The following is an 18,429-nucleotide window of genomic DNA, read 5'->3' as shown; positions in this document are numbered from 1 at the left end:
CCCTGACTCTCCTCTGCTAGTCAGAGAGTGACAAATGTTCACCTGGTAGCAAATTCAGTAATGGATACAGTTCAGAGTGAGTAGATAAACTTCTTTCCTCCACTCAGCTCTGAGAAGAAAGCAAGCAAACCACAGGGGAACCCAAGCCACCACTACTTCTTTACCCAGTAATAAAAAACAGTAGCTGGGATTCCCTGGAGATGGCAGGAGGGTGATGACATAGAGGGTCAGCCCTGCTCCAGTACTGTTATATGAGCAGCAACGTGGTGTAACTGTGACTTCATCTTGTGCAGATGATTTTAACCGAGTGCCAATCAGGAATGATGAGGAACAAAGTAAGGAGGGAGAACATGATTCGGAGGACTCCTCAGATGAGGACAGCGACTGTGAAGAATCAAGCAAATACATTAATGCTTCCTTCATAACTGTAAGTAAACAGAGGGTCCTTTATAAGTATCTCACAAGTTTTCAGCTTAAACTTGCTTATGAGAACTATATACCAGCTTGAACTCATTCTCTGTGGACTTCACAAATAGAATAAAATTTAACTGAACAGAAAAGGAAGATCTGATACTCGAATGACAAATCCATTTATAATTTTAATAATAAAAATAGTCTAAACTTTGCTGCAACATGCTTATCCATGTTATTATTTTCTCTGCAAGTGACGTGAGTGCAGTTATTCACATATACAAAACTGTACTAGTAAAGTTTGGGTCATCAGCTTTATGGTGCCATATTTACCCCCAAAGCAAGCAAGCCATTATCTGTCTCTTATGAAGATAACGAATGTTATGGAATTACTGAGTAAATTAGATTTATCTGGAATCTTTAAAATTTGACATTGTTACATCTATTAAGAGTGAACTTAGTTTAACTTTTGGATAGGTTAGAATGAACTGTCTGGCATATTAACTCTGTAGTAGTGTAAACTTCATTTCTTATTGATCCAGTTCTAAAGAAGTCGGTGTTTGTTTTATCCCTGAAAGAATGTGCTTTGTAGGTAATGGCACTGTGAGGTCTCACTCACTGTAATCATGAATGCATCTTGTCAGTCTGGAAGTCATACTGTGATTTTGCTGTCATTTGACTCTCATGATTCCTCTAAGATCACTGCCTGCTGTGATAGGTATATTTTTCCAGTGACCAAAAGAGATAATTAATTTAGTATTCTTTAAATGACAGTGAGTTCTTTTGCATGACAATCACATTTTAAATGAATTTAAGGGAAAAATATTTTACATTTCTTTTGTAGGGTTACTGGGGTCCAAAATCCATGATTGCAACACAAGGACCACTGCAGGAAACTATCTCTGATTTCTGGCAAATGGTATTCCAAAGAAAAGTCAAAGTCATTGTTATGCTGACAGAGCTGAAAGAAGGTGATCAGGTAAGGGTGACATTTTCTCAGTGGCATATTAAAGGTCATCTATATACATAGAAAACACTGACCTGCACTCTCTTATTCTCTTCCTCTTGTATTTCATGGGATGGAATTTGAACTTTTTTTCCTATGATTTACCTTCCTAATTTGTGTCCCAACTAATTTTTGAGGAAAGGCAATGTTTGGTGCGGTGCTTTAAATTGTAGTGAAACTCCCTAAATTGAAGAGAATGCGTTCTCTAAGTGCACGTGGAAGATAAAATATAAATAAGTCTGTACGGTAAGCACTTACTTGTATTTTTATCTGTATTAGGAACTCTGTGCACAGTACTGGGGAGAAGGAAGACAAACATATGATGGCATAGAAGTTCAAATGACAGATGTCAGCTGTTGTCCTAGCTACACCATACGCGCATTTGATGTCACACATCTGAAGGTAGGAGCTTCTTTGCAAGTTACAAAAGGAAGTTCTACATTTGTTCTTCTAGTTACAGATCTAGCCCAAAGAAAGAGGAGGGGCAGTTCCCACCATGTATACCGTCTGCTGTAAAAAAAAAAAAGAAAAAAAAAAAGAAGTATTTTTGTCTTCTAGACCAGCTGCTGATCACAATAAATGTGACAAATTGCCTCACATTTACCACTTAGCACATTGCTAACGCAGTGGTAGTAAAGTCTCGGGTGGTCAGCTATCTTTTGTACATTGAGCAAAGCTTGGACCTCTCCCTTCCACATATTTACATAAAGGCTGAGGTCATATCACAATATACTTCCCCAGGAATGTAAGTGTTCTTTTGTGTATCAGCTGCAATGGATGTACTTCTACATGAACCTTTTCTTTCAGCCTGACCATTAACTACATCTCCACTGATGTTTTGCAGAGGAAAGAAACACAGAAGGTATATCAGTATCAATATCACAAGTGGAATGGATTGAATGTTCCGGAAGACCCCAAAGATTTAGTCAGTATGATTCTAAGCCTTAAAGAAAAAGTGCCATCCAGACCAACCTCTGAGGACAGCAAGAACTGCCGCAGTGTCCCACTTGTCATCCACTGCTGGTGAGTCTCAACTCAACATATATTATAACCTACTTCTAAGGTCTGGGTATGCTTAGGAACCGCGATTTTGTGGTACCTGCCTTTTCCCACAAGCCTTTCCGTGGCTTGAGAGAGTCTCAGCTATCCTTAGGGTGTTCTTTTTTGCTCAGCATTGACCTTTTTGATTGTAATAGTGTAAGATGAGTGCACTTCTCTTCAACAAGTGTGAGCGTGGAGTGGGTGATCAGAGACAGCTGCTTTTGCCTGATACAAGTATTTTGAGACGTGCTAGCTCAGAATGCTCTTACAGTGAAGTAATAGTGGGGACCTGGCAGAGCATTTAGTTTATCCCAGTGCGTAAGCTGACTTTTTTAGGACTATTTCTAGAAATAACCTTGCATACTATCTTTAAAGGAAGATAATCACGCAAATCATTGCTGAGACTGTAAGACTGTTATTTTTAATTTCTCTCTGATGTACTAAGTGGCCTCATCAATTTCAGATATAATGTAAATAAGCTGTGTCTTGTGTGTATTCTACAAATATTCGTAATTGTCACAATTTCTGTCCAGTAAAAAACCTTTCAGATATGTAATGCACTGTATAGACTTTGAAATAAAGCTATTGTTTAATGGGAAGTTTTAGTGATGTTACGTTTTAAGAAGGTAAAATTTTTCTTCTAGTGATGGATCACAGCAGACTGGCGTGTTTTGTGCTTTGATGACCCTCTTGGAAAGTGCAGAAACTGAAGAAGTAATAGATGTTTTCCAAGTAGTAAAAGCTCTTCGTCGCAGCAGGCTGGGAGTGGTCTCCACTTTTGTAAGTAAATCCTATGACTTAACAGGACAAATCACAAGGCTTCTTATCAATCAAATATCCTCCTAACCATATGCGTTGTTTCTGCATAGGGAACACTAATTGCAGTCAGAACATTCATGGCCACTTACCACTACTCGGGAATTGGCCATTGCTGATAAAAATAAAGCAGTCTGTGAGATGTTTAAAGCTTTAATTGTAAAACACGTTATGGAAGGATGCATGTTGTACAACTACAAATAGCATAAATGGGTGCTTCTGCAGCTGCTTAAGGGACATGCAGGTACAGTGTCCTTTAACTGAGTGGTCAGGAGGCTAACTCCATTGCATAGGTTAGGAGCCACCAACTTACTTTAAATCACTGGAGAGATTTTGGCTCTCTGTGGCATTTGCTGCTTTACTAGCAAACCAAACACTTTTGTCAGTATGATCCAGATTATAAGGTAACCGTCCCAGAGTCTTCACAGTACAAGCTGTTTAATGCTTAGATACTCTGAAGAATGTGTTTTGGTGACTTTGCTTTGTAAACCAAAAGTGTGCTGCTTGGTGCATCTGATAGAGGCTGCTGCAGAGATGTTACGCACACACGAAACTGAGATAAACCATAAAACCACTGTCCTGTTTGCCAGGAGCTGTGGAATCAGCTCCATATGTTGGTTCTGCATGTCCAGCTATGTGCTACGTTTCTAAAATTTAAAAAAACTAAGAATGAGATAATCTGCGGGCTCTGTGCATTCCATTCATACTAACCTCTTCTCTTTATATTGAAGGAACATTATCAATTTCTCTATGACACCATTGCTCGTACCTACCCTGCCCAGAATGGACAAATAAAGAACAGCCAGCAGGAAGATAAGGTTGAATTTTGCAACGAAGTAGAGAAAAAAGATCAGGAAACCGGACTGATCACTATTGACCTTACTCCACCAACTCCAGAGGGAAATGGTGCTCCTGAATGTTGCGATGATTTTAAGGCTGCAGATACCAATCAGGGGACAGAAAGTTCAACGAATGGTCCCACAACTCCAGTTTTAACTTAGATTTTTTTTTTTTTTTTTTTTTTAGTAAAAAGTGTATTTTCATACCAACCAAATCAGTAAGAAACTAAAGATTTTTTTTATCCTCCCTTTTGGAAAGCATTTATATCGGATTTCAAAGGTACAAATCTAAAGTGATACTTGAAACTTAGAGAGAGTGACAAAGAACTGTGAAAGTTAAATCTTGGTGTAGATTTGCATCTAATACTTCAAAAACCTTTTCGCCATCTTGATACTTTTCCATTTTAAAACATGTACAGTGTAATACTATATTCTTATTTTGAGCAGCAGGAAGTTTTTTCTTCACTTCTCTAAGAAGGAGAAAAGCAACTCAGTGCACCACAACAAGCATGTTGCTAACACAGGTCTGTGTTCAAAGCTATTAGTAAGTAAAGCAACATAATTGGTAAGCGTGTCTCCTATTATTTTAGGACTGCTGGCTAAGTGCTGCTTTAATAATACTCTGAGGAACTTGTGGGACTTTGGCAAACAATTCAAGAGTGCAACGTTAACATCATGTGCCAGTTACCGAGACTGTGACCCTCTAACCTCCCGAATCAACGGGGAACAGAAGTTCTGCATTTTTCTGTCTTGCCTCAAGATGTCCTTGTTGCTCCACGGAAATTCATCTGTGATTTCAATATTAGAGAAGAAAGGTTGGAGATTTAAATGGTTGCAACAGTTCTGACAGAAAACACATTCTGTTTATTCTTAGAGATGTAAATGCTGCATGCTCGCACATTTATTTCTTATGCTTATATCCTGTGGTTTGAAGAGAATACTTCCACAAATGCACATGACTTGTTTCCAGAGCTGGAAAATCCTTAGATGCTTTTCTCCAAACTGTAGATTTTGATTAGTGCAGGGATTTAATTTTATTTTTGAGATTTTGTACGTTATAGCTATGATAATTTTACGGTTTCTTGCTGCGTTTTAGTAAATTAGTTAACAAAGTGAGAATTGTTTTATTCTGTTGAAGTCTCTTAACTGGCCATTTTCTTCTAAAGGCACAACATCTTGTTCTGTCCAGCATGTGGATTTAAAACAACAACAACAACAAATTTCATTAGGAAAACACACCATTAAATTCTTATGAAACAATATGAGCCTTGGTGTGTGTTATGATTCTCTCCTTACAGATGGACAAAACTGATTTTCTTCTGCTGGAAGTCATTAAAGAAATCGTCACTGAACAGACATAGTGCCTCTCCACTTATTACTGCAGATTGGTGATTCCTCCTTCAAAACAAAGTTAAAAATATCTGGAGAGCCACGTAAACAATTGTGTGGGGGCTGTTAGGTCAGTGATTGAGCAGATTACCAGATTGTGATCAATACCTTCCTCAGATGATCTGCAAACTGAAACACTGATCTACTCACTGTGGGTCATTGGATGACAGAGAGCACTTAATTTCTGTTTCTTCTTCTAAGATCTGGTTGACAGGAGAGCCTCTCTGGCTATTTCAGTCAGTATCTGGGTGTGGAGACAGGCAGCAATCTCGCTTATTTTTAGGAATAACTGCAAATATTTCCCAAATCTTCATCCCGTGTGACTCTGGGGACACTTATTCATATTGATTCCTTGAAAACTGCTCTGCAGCCCTTCCAACGACATGTGGGCTGCAAGCATTTTGGAGGATTTTGTTTTCATTTGGAAGCTGTTTTCTAGAAAGATTCTAATTCTTCTCTTGGCTACAGAAAAAATATTAGAAGTTTCCTTTGAGCCAACTTTAGCACTTAGGACCACATTCTTTGTTTTGGGGAGCAAACCTCAAAATATGGACTTTTTCTTCCTTTTTTTTTTTTTTTTAATTGCGCAAAGAGTTGATGATTCATTTCTGATGCATTTTTAAAGCAGAATTCTGAACGGTGTGAAATTCCGCTGTATGCACATTCTTGTTAATCACCAAGTCAGGGTAACAGAGCCTTACATTAAAACTGTCCCCATGTGCCAAGTAGGAATGTCTTTCAGAGTAGAATTCCTGGGGGTATACTGAGCTCTTGGCTTTTAATTGTTTTCAAATTAAATAACGCTTCACGTAATTAAATCTCATAAAATCCCAATGTGACAATTGAGAGAGCCTGTCTTAATACAGTCTAGAAGTTCTGATTGCCTACAAGAGCTTGCTGTGCATACACCAGGGATGTATTCTTTTGCCTTCTCTGTTGTCACCCAAGTTTCAGAAGTCCACCAGATGGTGACACAGCGTTTGCAGAGGAGTGTTCATACACTGGGATGCTGTACAGACTCAGAGGGGTACACTATGGGCATATTTGCAAGTCCCCCAGGAAGCCAGTGAAGTGTATTACAGGTGAGGCACAAAGCCCAAGCTAAAGAGCTGTGCTCATTAGGAAACTGACCTGCCTTTGTTAAAGCAACAACTTAATTGCAGTGCGCTGGATACCTGGAACAGCCTCAAACCTGAGAAACAATCAGGCAAAGTATGATGCGAAACTCCATTGATTTTCTCACGTAGAGCTTAGCTGCACAAAGACTGGTAATGGCTGCCTCCAGACAAACGTTAGTTGTTGTTCAAAAGTATTTTACAATCTGAAATCTAGGCCAAAGTAAGTGACAGGTGTGTTGGGAGAAAAGTGAGACTAATCATGGGCTAATGTGACCAAAAGGGCTGAATTTCTGCTCAATTTACTGTCTAGAAGCTGATAGAAAAGTGGAAGAATGGTGGTGCTGTGTTAGTGAAGCCATGTGTGGGAAGATGTAGGAGAGGAAGGGTCCCTGAGTCTTCCCAAGCTTCTGCTTGCTGAGGTGAGTACAACAGAAGATGAGTCATGCATTCTCTTTGGTTTAGCTTTGTATGTATTTCTTGTGCCCTGCAATGAACAAAGTATTTGCAGTATAACCTTTTGCAGAGGTTAGATGTCATGACTAACAGCTACAGCACAATTCTTGAGATGGACGTTACCCAACACAGAAATATCAGTCTGCTGAGTGTGGGATACTGGCTCAGGCCATGATGGTTGGGGCCACCACTGAGAGGACTGCAGAAACCTGATTGCTTTCCCATAGCCTTCTCCCTCCCATCTCAGCTTTTACTGCTGTGTTTGAACCTTTGCAGGGTACCTTTGTACCTGCTGCTTTTTGCACCCATACTGCTGAATAAAGTTTGAGCTTTGCTGCAAAATGGGGAAACTAGTTTACATCTTGTATACGAGGCTCAGTGTTTCTGGCACATCCCAGAGTTTTATCTAGAAGATATGAAAGAATGTGAAATGCCAACATCATGACCCATTTGTTTGTGTGAGATGATAGGGAGAGTGAGAAGGAAAAGAGGTTCAAGGCAGGTGTTTCATTAAGTTGGAAATTAGACCCTTTTTTAAACATTCCTCAGAAAAGCTCTCCAGTAGCAATGTTTATCTCTTACACAAGGCATCTTGCTTTTTTACAGTCTCAGTGATTTTTGAATCTGTACACTCCCCAGATTGCCTCTGAAAGAATACCAGGAATTCCCCGAGGGCTCTGTGCAGCTGTATCACAGCCATTTTTCCATATGTAACACAACGGTTTGCCAAGACCCGGAGTGATGTGCTGGTCTCTGATCACTTGCAAGGGGAAACCAAACCAGAAGGAATTTTTCAGACACAGTACAGCGCACTTCTGTGTGCATCAGCTCTACATCAGAAAAGCGTAAGGCTTCTGAGGAAGAATGGGACCCAATACATTAGGAGGTTTATACAAAATTTTTAAAAGTTGATCTTTTGGTACAAATGTAAGAAAGACAACAACTTCTAAGCTAAACTTCTAAGCTAAAGAAGTTTACTTTGGACCACTTTTAGCATTCAGCATCATGGTTTTTGTTCTGGAGAGCAGCCCTCCTGGCTGCCTGCCCCATCTCAGTCTGCTGCATTTTCCTAGCTCACCCACCAGGCTGTGCTGGAATTCCTTGAATGCCTTTTGCTCTGTTCAAAGCAGCTCAATTTCAATGCCCCGGAGCCACCTGGGGTAATGAGGATGACATTTGTTTATCCCAACATGTGGATTATATCTGTCCGAGACCTGGTTACAAGAGCATATGCTGTAACCGAACATCTCCAAACTTAGCCTGCACTGTTTGGTTGTGGGCATTGTTAGTTGCCTTAAATTATGATTGCTTTCCCAACACAGAATTCAATGAATTGTTGATTTGTTAACTCCTCAGGCTGAAAAAGAAGGTAGGAAAGAAAGCAATGCAATAGTGTCCATCTACTAACATCTTTGTGGAGCAATACAGCACAGATACAATACTGAGTTGTGTGACTGCTGAACTTCAGAACAGTGGTTCTAAAAGTGACTTTGCAAAACATTCAGCAGCAGTGAGGTACAGTAGATTGCGTGCATGCAGAGTAAGTCAGTTTCAGACCAGCATCTACCCAGAGATTGGTTCCCCTTATGTTGCAATGTAAGTCATCTTTCATGATCTTCAACTGCAGAGAAATATGGTTTAAAAAAAAAAATAAGAAATTACAGCAGTAAATTTTCACTCAAAAATGAAGTTCTTGCCAAACTGGCATTTGGCCAGAAGTGTGAGCTTTGATTTAAAAAAAGAAAAAAATGAATCATTTTTCGTCCAATTTTACTGACGTTATCATCACTTTGAGAACAACCATATCTTGTTCTAACCTTAGCACTGACTTCGGTTTTACTCTCTTCTTTTATGAAATATTTACATGTATTATTTCTAATGTATCATTTTGTCGTTGAAAGCACTTGAAGACTAAAACAGCTCAGTGTCGTTAAAAGTGTTTCCTTTTTCCATGCTGATTTTTAATATATTTTCTATTCGGAAATAAAATGAAATTCTGACTTCATGTATTGATTCAGCATAAATACGGAACAGGAACTCAATTTCTTAAATGGTATTAATAAATTATTCCATAAGGAGCCAAGTCTCCTTTTCAAGACAGTGAGTGATTGCCACTATCAGACGGTGCGTTGCCACTGCCCCAGCAGCAATGGAAAGCTGTTCTGTGGGTGTGCTGGGCAGGAGCATCTACTCTTTCAAGGGCCTTATGCCTCTTTGGATTTACTGGCTGTGCAGTCTATGAGGCCAGAGATACCAGCACAGCAGCTCAGTGGGCCTGCGACACCATGGTCTCTGCCTTAGCACTTCTGGAGATTGTGGAGATTTTAGGTCTTTCACGTTAAGCACATAGTAAAACCAGCGACTCTTGTAAAACCAGTAGTGCATGCTGAATATTTAGAATAAAACTTGGACCTTTATTGATATAAAGTATTATTTATAATGATCTGTGCACAGTTTAAAGTTGAGCTAAGCACGTAGAGATAGGAGAGTTAGCTGAGTTCTTTGCTCCACAGCAGGGACGCTCCCAGATATTTCCATTCAAGACCCACTTTTGCTCTGAGCTCCAGCTGCAGATTCTGCATCCAAAGTGAATCCACCCATCACCTGCACAGCTGAGATTTTATTATGAAAGCTTGTCGTGGAACAGGTAGGCAAGAAGCAGTTACAAACTGGATATCTTGTTTTCCACTTTTCCATCTAGCAGGAACAGTTTTCTGATGGTGTTCTGCAAGAGTGACTGTTTCAAAACTGCTATTTTTGACTTCCTAACTCGGTACTCCTTGAGGCCATGGGTTTTTTCACTGCGACTCAGAGATGTATCCCACATCTCATTTTCCGATATCTCCATAGCATTCTAGTGGGCACCTTTTCCTAGCAAGAAGCTTCACTAAAATAGCACAGGCATGAGGCCAGCCATGGTGCTTCCTGTGTGGCAGGAGGCTGCTGGCAGGAGGCACTGCTGGACAGGGAGTCATGAAGCTTGGACTGAGATGGCCTCATGCTCTTATGCTCTTTATGTAAAGAAATACTCAGGAGTCATCAAATGAGTGTTATTCAATAGCCAGTTCTCTCTCTTCTCCCTTTTCTCCTTCAAAGCTTTTGGATGAAGCAGGTGGGTATGTTTTTTTCTTTTCTTTTGTTGTTTTTTTGTGTGTTTATTTTAATGGAATTTTCTTTTGCTTTGGTTCTTTTCTGTATCGCACTTTGTTTAAATTGCAGCTAGCACTCTATTACTCAACTTCAGGCTTTTGCTTGCAACTAAAGATATAAATAAATCAGGAGTTTGTTTAGTTTAATTCCTGTGCTGCAATTTTTTTTATCCCAACTGTCATTATGAATTAGTCATTTCTTTGCTCAAAACCATCAAGTACAACAGCATCCAAGGTAAATACTTCAATAAATCAAGCCTGATAAATTAAATAGTTATAACTTCAAAAAAATCTAAGATAAATAGGAAGAAGGAGAATATTTTTATAGGGTTTATTCAGGTTTCCTTGGCAAGAGCTTGAACTACAGTAGACATCCCAGCCAATGCATTCCCCTGCAACCTGACACTCTTGGCTGAGAGACATCACAAACACAGACCAGTGACCGCGTGACGGTAACTGCTCCGAGCAGCTACAACTGCGTGCTGATGGCCCCTCTGAAGTGGTTCACAGGCAGAGCTTGTGTGTACAGGGTGCTGTTAGCAGGTAAAGGGAGAAGCCCAGCTTGGAAGATAGAACAGGAGGTACCTCTACATCAGGCAAGTCAGCTTGAATGCAAGGCAGAAAAGCAGATGCCCAGCTGGACCTCTAAAAGGGAAAAGTGTGTACCAGACTGAGTAACAAAGAATTTTTAGCCAATTATATCATTTTATGGCAGCATTTAAGTGAAAAAAAATGCAACGTGTGGTAATCATGTCTATAGCCAAGTAATATAGTCATGTAGTAGAATGTCACTTGCTAACTCTTCTTGCTCTCTGGTACTGGTTGCCTACTTCAAGCCTGAAGCATACAATCTGCAAGGCTTGCTTCATGATTTCCAAATTATCAAGACAGCTTCCTCATAGAGGACTGGTGTGCAGGGCCAGCAGCACACGTAATAAATCTGTAGGCAGCTACAGCTCTGTGGAAGACTAGAAAGTAATATTACAAAGAAAGGAGTAAAATTTCCAACTGTGATTACACTGAAGTAAAGGAAGAACCCCAGTGTTGGGGTTCAGCACCAGAAAAGACAGATTTGGAAATGGAAGGTGTTTTCCTCTCATACAGAGTCTGTTCAATGTGGGGATTTTGTAGCAATAAGTGCACCATCTTCCTCTGCTGCTACAGAGCATGTCTGATGACGTTAGGCAGACTCTGGAGGGCAGCTGTTATGAAGCAGAGCTCAAGAAACTGAGTTGCCTCGAGGCCCTGAAGCAGCCTTTTTACTTTTATGTCTTGGCTAATGAATAGACTGCCCTTTGGCATCTCTTACATAAGCCAAGAGCTTTTCAAGTCCAATGCATTTCACATTCTCTAGAAAAACAAATTTTCTGACCCAATTGGATAATGCGTAAGCAATTCCCTGGGTTGTAGCCTTCCCTGAGTTTTCCCAGAGTGTGCTTTAGCTGCACAAGGCACATCATGAGTGTAGGGGAAGCAATTCCAGGGACAAACTGCTTTAAGGATCATAGAATCATAGAATCACCAAGGTTGGTAAAGACCTAAAAGATCATCCAGTCCAACCGTTCACCTATTACCAATAGCTCCCACTAAACCATGTCCCTCAACACAACATCCAGTTGTTCCTTGAACACCCCCAGGGTTGGTGACTCCACTACTTCCCTGGGCAGTCTATTCTAGGGAGGAGGTGGAGAAGTGTTTCTTACAAGTGTCCAGTAACGTTGATGTGATCGCTCCATTCTTCTGAACCAAGGCTCTGTCCCTTACCAACTAAAATTAGTGGGATTCCTTCCAGTGGTTTTGCTGTGCAGTATTTTGGGTTTTAAGTAACAGAAGAAAGCATGAATAGATTACATTCAGTATATATTTTGTCCTTCTGTATCAGAGATATACTCACAATATGGTCTCCCTGCAGACTGAGGGGAAAGCAGAGGTTATATACATAATAAAAATGTGCATTTTGCACAATGATGTACCTTGAAACTGTTCAGTCTTTGGATTCTGCTGCCCTTCAGGTAGAGAATGGCACAGGACAGGTCTGTGGTGAACTCTCAGTATTAACTTTTGCATTCTGCTTCTTTAAGAGGAAGGGTACAATAATCAGTTCTGTTTTAACAGGAGCCCGTGGTTGTGTTGGCCCCTATTCAGCAAAGATCTAAGAATATGCCTTCCTGCTAATTTGGCTCAGTGATAAGACCCCTGCCAGCAGCAGGGAAACTGTATGTGGTGAGCCTTGATTCCTTGGCAAACAGGCACAGAATATGAACAGCAAGTGGGAAATTCCTATTGACCTGGTTATAGTGTTTTTCAGAGTCTCACACCTGTTTGTTTTTCATATCCTCTCTTCTTTTGCATCAGATTTTTGTGTGTGTGACAAAAAGTAACAGGAATTTGCCCTTAGAAGTGCTTCTTGTTACATGAAAATTCAGTCCAGCAGATTAAAAATCATTTAGCATTTAGTTAAGAAAGAGAGAAAGAAAGAAGAAACAGGAAATAAAGCAGCATCAAAAATACAATTTCTGCCATCTCATGGATTTTTATTTATTTTTTATAGGGCCTATTACATGAGCATTGTTGGAGGACACATTAGTACCTGTTACTATCTCAGAGTTAAGCAACAAGGAAGTGTAATTAAACACACTGTTCTGGTGGGCTTGAAACCTATTTGCAATCAAGCAAACCTTTGGGTTTTTCAGCAGGTTTGGCACTCTCCCCTCAGAAGAGGCCCAGTGCTGGGACAGCAGCCACGTCTCGCAAGCCTAACTGAGATGCATTGATGGGAACGAGTGGGAGTTTGCACAGAGTCCAGCTGTACCAAGCCTTCCTCTGGCCAGGATTAATGTTTTGCTTTTATGAGCGCTGAATTTCACCAACATTTACCCCCAAATTAAAGAAAACTAAAATCATGTTACTACAGCAAATTAACTTTGTTTTTTGTTTTGTTTTGTTTTGTTTTCTGAGTAAATGAAAAGAAATCTTACTTAATCTTTGTTGCCTTGGATAAGGAGAATGTGGTATGACATGCCAGACCTTTCACAGCCTCCTGGTTGTACCTGAATTTTACTTGTCAAGAGGAAAATAGAAATGATTCCAGATCAGTTTGTGGTTCCTTTTCACTCCCTAGATAACTGTGGCAGAATGGTCCAAATGTGATTTATCTTCGCTGCAGTGCTGACATTAGAAGGCATCAAGCAGAGGAACACGGGGTAGAAGCTCCTCTACTAATGCTGAGCCAGGGAGCTGGGAGCCACCACTGATGAGATGCAGTCTAACCATGCTGTTCCTGAACTCCCATGAGAATGAATTAGCCTGGCTGGTAGGCAGGACAGATCTGCTTGGGCAGACTGCAAAGACAGAGCAGCTACAGTACTTGGTACCTCACTGAATGAGTTTGGAGCAATGCAGATGTGCCGTCAGAAAGTTCAGTGGACTTAAGGGTGAGACAGATCACACTGTTCAAATTGGTTTCATCAAAGGCATGTGCACAATGCACAAAACCAACCAACCAACCAAAAAACAACAACAAGCCAAACCAAAACTAATGATTTTCCTTCTGTGCTTTCCCTTTTAGGTGTTGTTTCGAGACAAACAAGAGTCTGAGCATAACTGCTTGAAAGGCCACTGTCTATGAAGTCAGCAAAACAGCTTAAACTGTAGCAAAATAGTACCCTTTCCAATCTCATATATGTTCAATCTCATACTTCCAAAGCTGCAGCGGTTTGGCACAATGAGCACAGAATAGGAATTGGGACTTTCAAAGCTATCTATTAAATATGCGTGTCCATTTCAATTTAGTTAATGGAGTTAAAATCCAAGACAGATGATCAAAACTAGGAATTTCTGGAGAAATGCAAGGTATGTTTAACATTTAAGTAGCTCTGAAAATAGATGGTGATGTCGACTGTTATGTCCTTATCCATTCTGGAAATAAGTGCAAGTAATTCAGAAGAAGTTAAACAAGACTGATTCAACTTCAGAGCAGCTTTTCCAGGCACTTCTGTTTCTCTGCATCCTTTCTGTTTTGTAATGCTGAGCTCTGTCTAAATGAGGGACTAAAGCTCAAAAAGCTTAGGAAGAAACTGAGAAGAAATTACAAGGAGAAGTTTGGTGGCTTTCATCACTGAGGAAAATCTTAGTGTTCCTTTCTCTCTTCAAAAGCAATGAACCTGGATTTCCTTTCTGGTACAAAGGTGGTTCTTTTACTTTCAAATTAGCAGTCTTTGTTAGTGTAGACTTTGTCATCTTTGTCAGGAAAGAAAATCACACACCGTTCTAGCTGTCTCCATTTTTATTTTCTTATGGTGTTCAGGGGTGTCCGTCAGACCTTAATAATTGCAGTTCTGCATGACAAAAAGACCAAAAAGACCAAAATCCAAACATTTTTAAGAGAAGCAACGCTAATGGGGAGAAATGTTAACAGGAGGACTGATTCATGTAATTAATGAAGGCAGGCAGGAACTGTGGAGAGTGGAAGAGCTGTTGGAACATGCTTTTCCTGAGAGAACACCTAAATTAAGAGGCTGTCGGAGACATATGTTTCATAGTGTTGGCAAGCCAGGTGTAACAAATTTCCAAGATGGCTATTAGTGAGTACTTACAGCTAAGAAAGCATTTCTAATTTCTTGCTGAATACGGAGACTTAAGCGTCACGGAGAACAGGGAACTGTGAGCAGAAGTGAGGGCCACTGGGGATACATGTGCAAAATGATGCTGGGAAAATGTTGATGACTTCCACACGTGATGGGCTTCAAATCATCTGTTTTGATTAATGAAAAAGAACCTCAAATGGAGGGAGTGGAAAGATCAACTCCTACTTTCCTAGTGCAGAAGTTTTGCTTTCAGTGTCATGGGGTTTTTTTTGTCTTAAACAAAGGATCTTTCATCTGTTTTAGCGTGGTGATTCCTATCTTTTTGTATTTGCTTTTCTTTCATTGTATTTTAGAAGAACATAAATAAAATAATATATAAAGCAGACCAGATCTTTGTGCACTGATATGCTTCAAGCATCTCGCTGTTATGTTAGTTTGTTTCACCTTTGTTTGTTTGTTTGTTTTCATGTGGAAGGTCTCGTTAATTTTAAATGAGGGGTAAAGAGAACAGGTGAAGCTTTTGGTGCTAAACAAAATGTTGCTTATGCTGCATCTCCAGTCAGGCTTCATAAACCTGCACTAATGGGATTTACGTAACTGGAGGAGAACAGGGACTGCTAGACAAAAACTTCATTCTTTTCAGTTCACAAAGGCTGGTGACACATGCATTGTATATTTAATTTAAAAATGTATCTGTCTGGAGCACTTTCTGCACTTTTGCTTGTTGTGTGTACTGTGTCTATTTTATTTCTATTTCTATCACAGAACATTACTGTCCGGGGTATGATGTTAAATGTGAAGAGTTCTTGCACTGCTTAGCAAAGTTCTGTATCCTTAAAACTGGATTTTGGAGTTTTCATGTGGCATTTCTGCAAAAGCTTTCCAACATCCCTTCCAGTGTTCATTGCTTGCTTTGAAAGTCATGGCTCATTAGGAGTCTAATACAACAGCTGTTTACAATCCCATGAATGATATGACTTCTAGACAATGAGTGTTAAAAGCAGAGTATTAGAATTTTGTATTCACTTAGAAAAATGAATAAATGAGCACTCTGGAGGCCTACCAAGGGCAGGCACATTCCTGATGCATGCATTGCTGCAGCAGGAAGCACAGAGGTGCAGGGGTAGGCCTGCTGCCAGCCTGTGGGCGCCATACTGTGTGGGGGGCTGTAGGGGCAGCAAGCAGCTGCCTGAGTGTTCTGGGTGCTTCCAGAACCTTCCACTGAGAATTAATCAGAAATTACAGGTGAGAACTGGGTTTCTAACACTGCACATGGAGGTACTGTTGCTGGGCAAACAAGCAGTTCAGCAGGTGCAGCTGTTAATGAGGCAGGTGGGATGTAGAAAAGAGCTGGTGTTTGGGCAGGGAGGCATTTTGGAGCACTCACAACATGGAGGGACCCTCAGGGACCCAGGAGCAGCACCTCAAGGAACCCCACACCCACCATGCACTTATAACCAACTTCTACTTGAAGCTTTGCTGTTCTGTGGTATGTCATGAAGGGAAGCTGAAGAAGCAGCTCAAAGCAAGGTCTCTGAGGCACATGGCTCCAGGAACACAGCTGCTGTGTGGGTGCCGGGGCTGATGGGCAGCACCTGGGTCTGGCCTCCCACCAAGTCCTGGTTGGGGGGCACAGTTCCTCAGCAGAAGCTATAAAGGCCAGTTTCTAGCAGGCAGCAACCCTTATTCTCTCAGGTAGCTCCTCAGGAGAGGTGCTTAGGTAAGTATTCTCTGTTAATGTCTGTCACAGCTATGGTTAGCTAGCATTACATCTACTTTGGTAGCAACAATGTTTGTGTAAATGTGGTCTCTGCTTTGCTATTCTAAGCTCTTTGTTTTTATTCCTTTGTAGCAATAAAGCTCTGTGCGCCCAGCTGCCTACACTCACAGGCTCTAATGTGGAGAAGATACTCGGACCTGCTAATGGTACAGGTAGGGAACATATTTGATTAAGTATTGCTCTAATTGCAGCATTGTGTGTTTCCTAACAAGCATTTATCTCTTGTACTTGCTGTTGATGTTGTGGGCAATCTCACAAATGCCTGGGTTTTTCTTGATACTGTAGCAAACCCTGTGCTGGGCTAAGATATTCTTGTTATGGCTTCTGAGAGGTGAGCCAGTGCTTTGAGGAAGGAGAAATCTTTATTAGTATGGCTTTTGTTCTAAAAGTTATATGGTGTTGACTGTCCAATTGCATATATGATTTGCCTTCCCTGCTACTAGGCAGACTCTTTTCCTTATTGGTCTTGCATAAAAGTGATCGCTTTATTTTTTTTCAGTAACCTTTCAGAAGTAAGGAAACAAATACCTTGCTTTTACATTTCACCGGAGCTCCCATGTAAGCCATCTGGCAACTGCTTTGGATTAGGGGAAAATAAGGGGGGAAAATAAAGGAAATTTATTTTATTTTTATTGAGCTAAAATTTATCTTTATGTTGAGTTTTGTCTATAATATTAGTAAAGATTGTGAATGTGGTCTTACTGTTACTAAACAATTTAAAATAAGGTGAAGTTTTCCAGTTGTTTACTACGTTTCCAGGAATATTAATCTTTATTGGCATAAGAATGCTGTCATAAAATGACTTTTATACAACTTAAATAATCAGAAACAGTGCATTAATTACTAAAAATAGAAAATGAACTTTGATTCTGAGATCTGCACAAGCATTTTCACTCATCAAAATATGTGGGTGTGCTATGGGAACAAATGAAAAGTGATACACGAAGTGAGCATTATGTGGAGTAAGGTATTTTGTAATGTCAAAGACAAAAACAGCTTGTTTGTGTCAAATTGGAGGCTTTATAGTGTAGAGCTTAAAGAACATTTCTGCTCATGGGAATCTACTTCTTGTAGTTGGCATTGGACCCAGTTTGGCAGTGATGACTTCAAAAGTCTGACTGAAATACAAAATGAAATGATTTTTCTTGCATTTTGGGAGAAATGAAAGAAAAAGAGATGACTCTGGCACTAGCAAATAGATAGGAAACTGTTCTAAATAAAAAGATCATAGGAATAAAAAAAGACTAAATCAGGTATGCAACTTGGATATAGTCTTCTATTTGTGAAAACTTGTTTCTGGGAGAGGAAGGGCTGTGTTTCTTCCATAGCTATTGTGTTGCCTTTTGTAAGGGAAACTGTTGATCACAGCCTGAACCTCTGATTAACCATCTGAGGCAAGCTGTGAGTCAGTTGTGGGAGCACAGGTGAAAGTAAATTAGCTGTGCTTCCAGAAGGGGTGGAGCTTGACTCCACCTCTCCTAGATCCCATTTAAGGGCTGGCCACCACTAAGGTAGCATCTTTTTCTGGTGATCACCCTTTGTACAGTTCTTGTGGTGAGCCCCAACATCAGTGAGCACCCATCTTGACTAAAGGCCTCGCAGTTGGTGAGTCTTTTCCTTAGATACCCTCTGGCTATTTATTTCCAACTATACATAACTGTACTTGTATTATTCTGACTGTACACCTTTCAACTGGGTACTGCTTATAAACATAAGCATACAAACCAAAACAAAAAAAAAAAACAAAAACCAAATGTATACAAAGACAGAAACATCCTAAAACAAATACAGTTTATGTATTTTGTATTTTACTTGCTATGAAGGAAAGCAATAGAATCCCA

The 18,429-nt window shown here is 40.1% G+C and overlaps 1 protein-coding gene across 15 annotated transcripts in view; it reads left to right on the top strand.

Annotated features, from left to right (window-relative positions):
• The window catches only part of PTPRC (protein tyrosine phosphatase receptor type C), a 52,539-nt gene extending 47,168 nt beyond the window's left edge, over positions 1–5,371 (top strand). For all 15 annotated transcript variants that reach the window (XM_085511088.1, XM_015869491.3, XM_085511092.1 and 12 more), the window contains 6 exons: positions 294–427; positions 1,256–1,390; positions 1,697–1,819; positions 2,262–2,440; positions 3,103–3,238; positions 4,006–5,371. In XM_085511088.1, the coding sequence (XP_085367214.1) occupies positions 294–427; positions 1,256–1,390; positions 1,697–1,819; positions 2,262–2,440; positions 3,103–3,238; positions 4,006–4,275 (977 nt within the window). In that variant the 3' untranslated portion in view covers positions 4,276–5,371. The remainder of the gene's footprint in view (positions 1–293; positions 428–1,255; positions 1,391–1,696; positions 1,820–2,261; positions 2,441–3,102; positions 3,239–4,005) is intronic.
• Positions 5,372–18,429: the final 13,058 nt, after the last annotated feature.

Source organism: Coturnix japonica, chromosome 11 (genome assembly GCF_054131305.1).
Source record: "Coturnix japonica strain WE chromosome 11, WE-NBRP24, whole genome shotgun sequence".
Lineage (NCBI taxonomy): Eukaryota > Metazoa > Chordata > Aves > Galliformes > Phasianidae > Coturnix > Coturnix japonica.
Note: the sequence above shows the minus strand (reverse complement) of the source record. Positions and strands in the feature narration are given on the sequence as shown.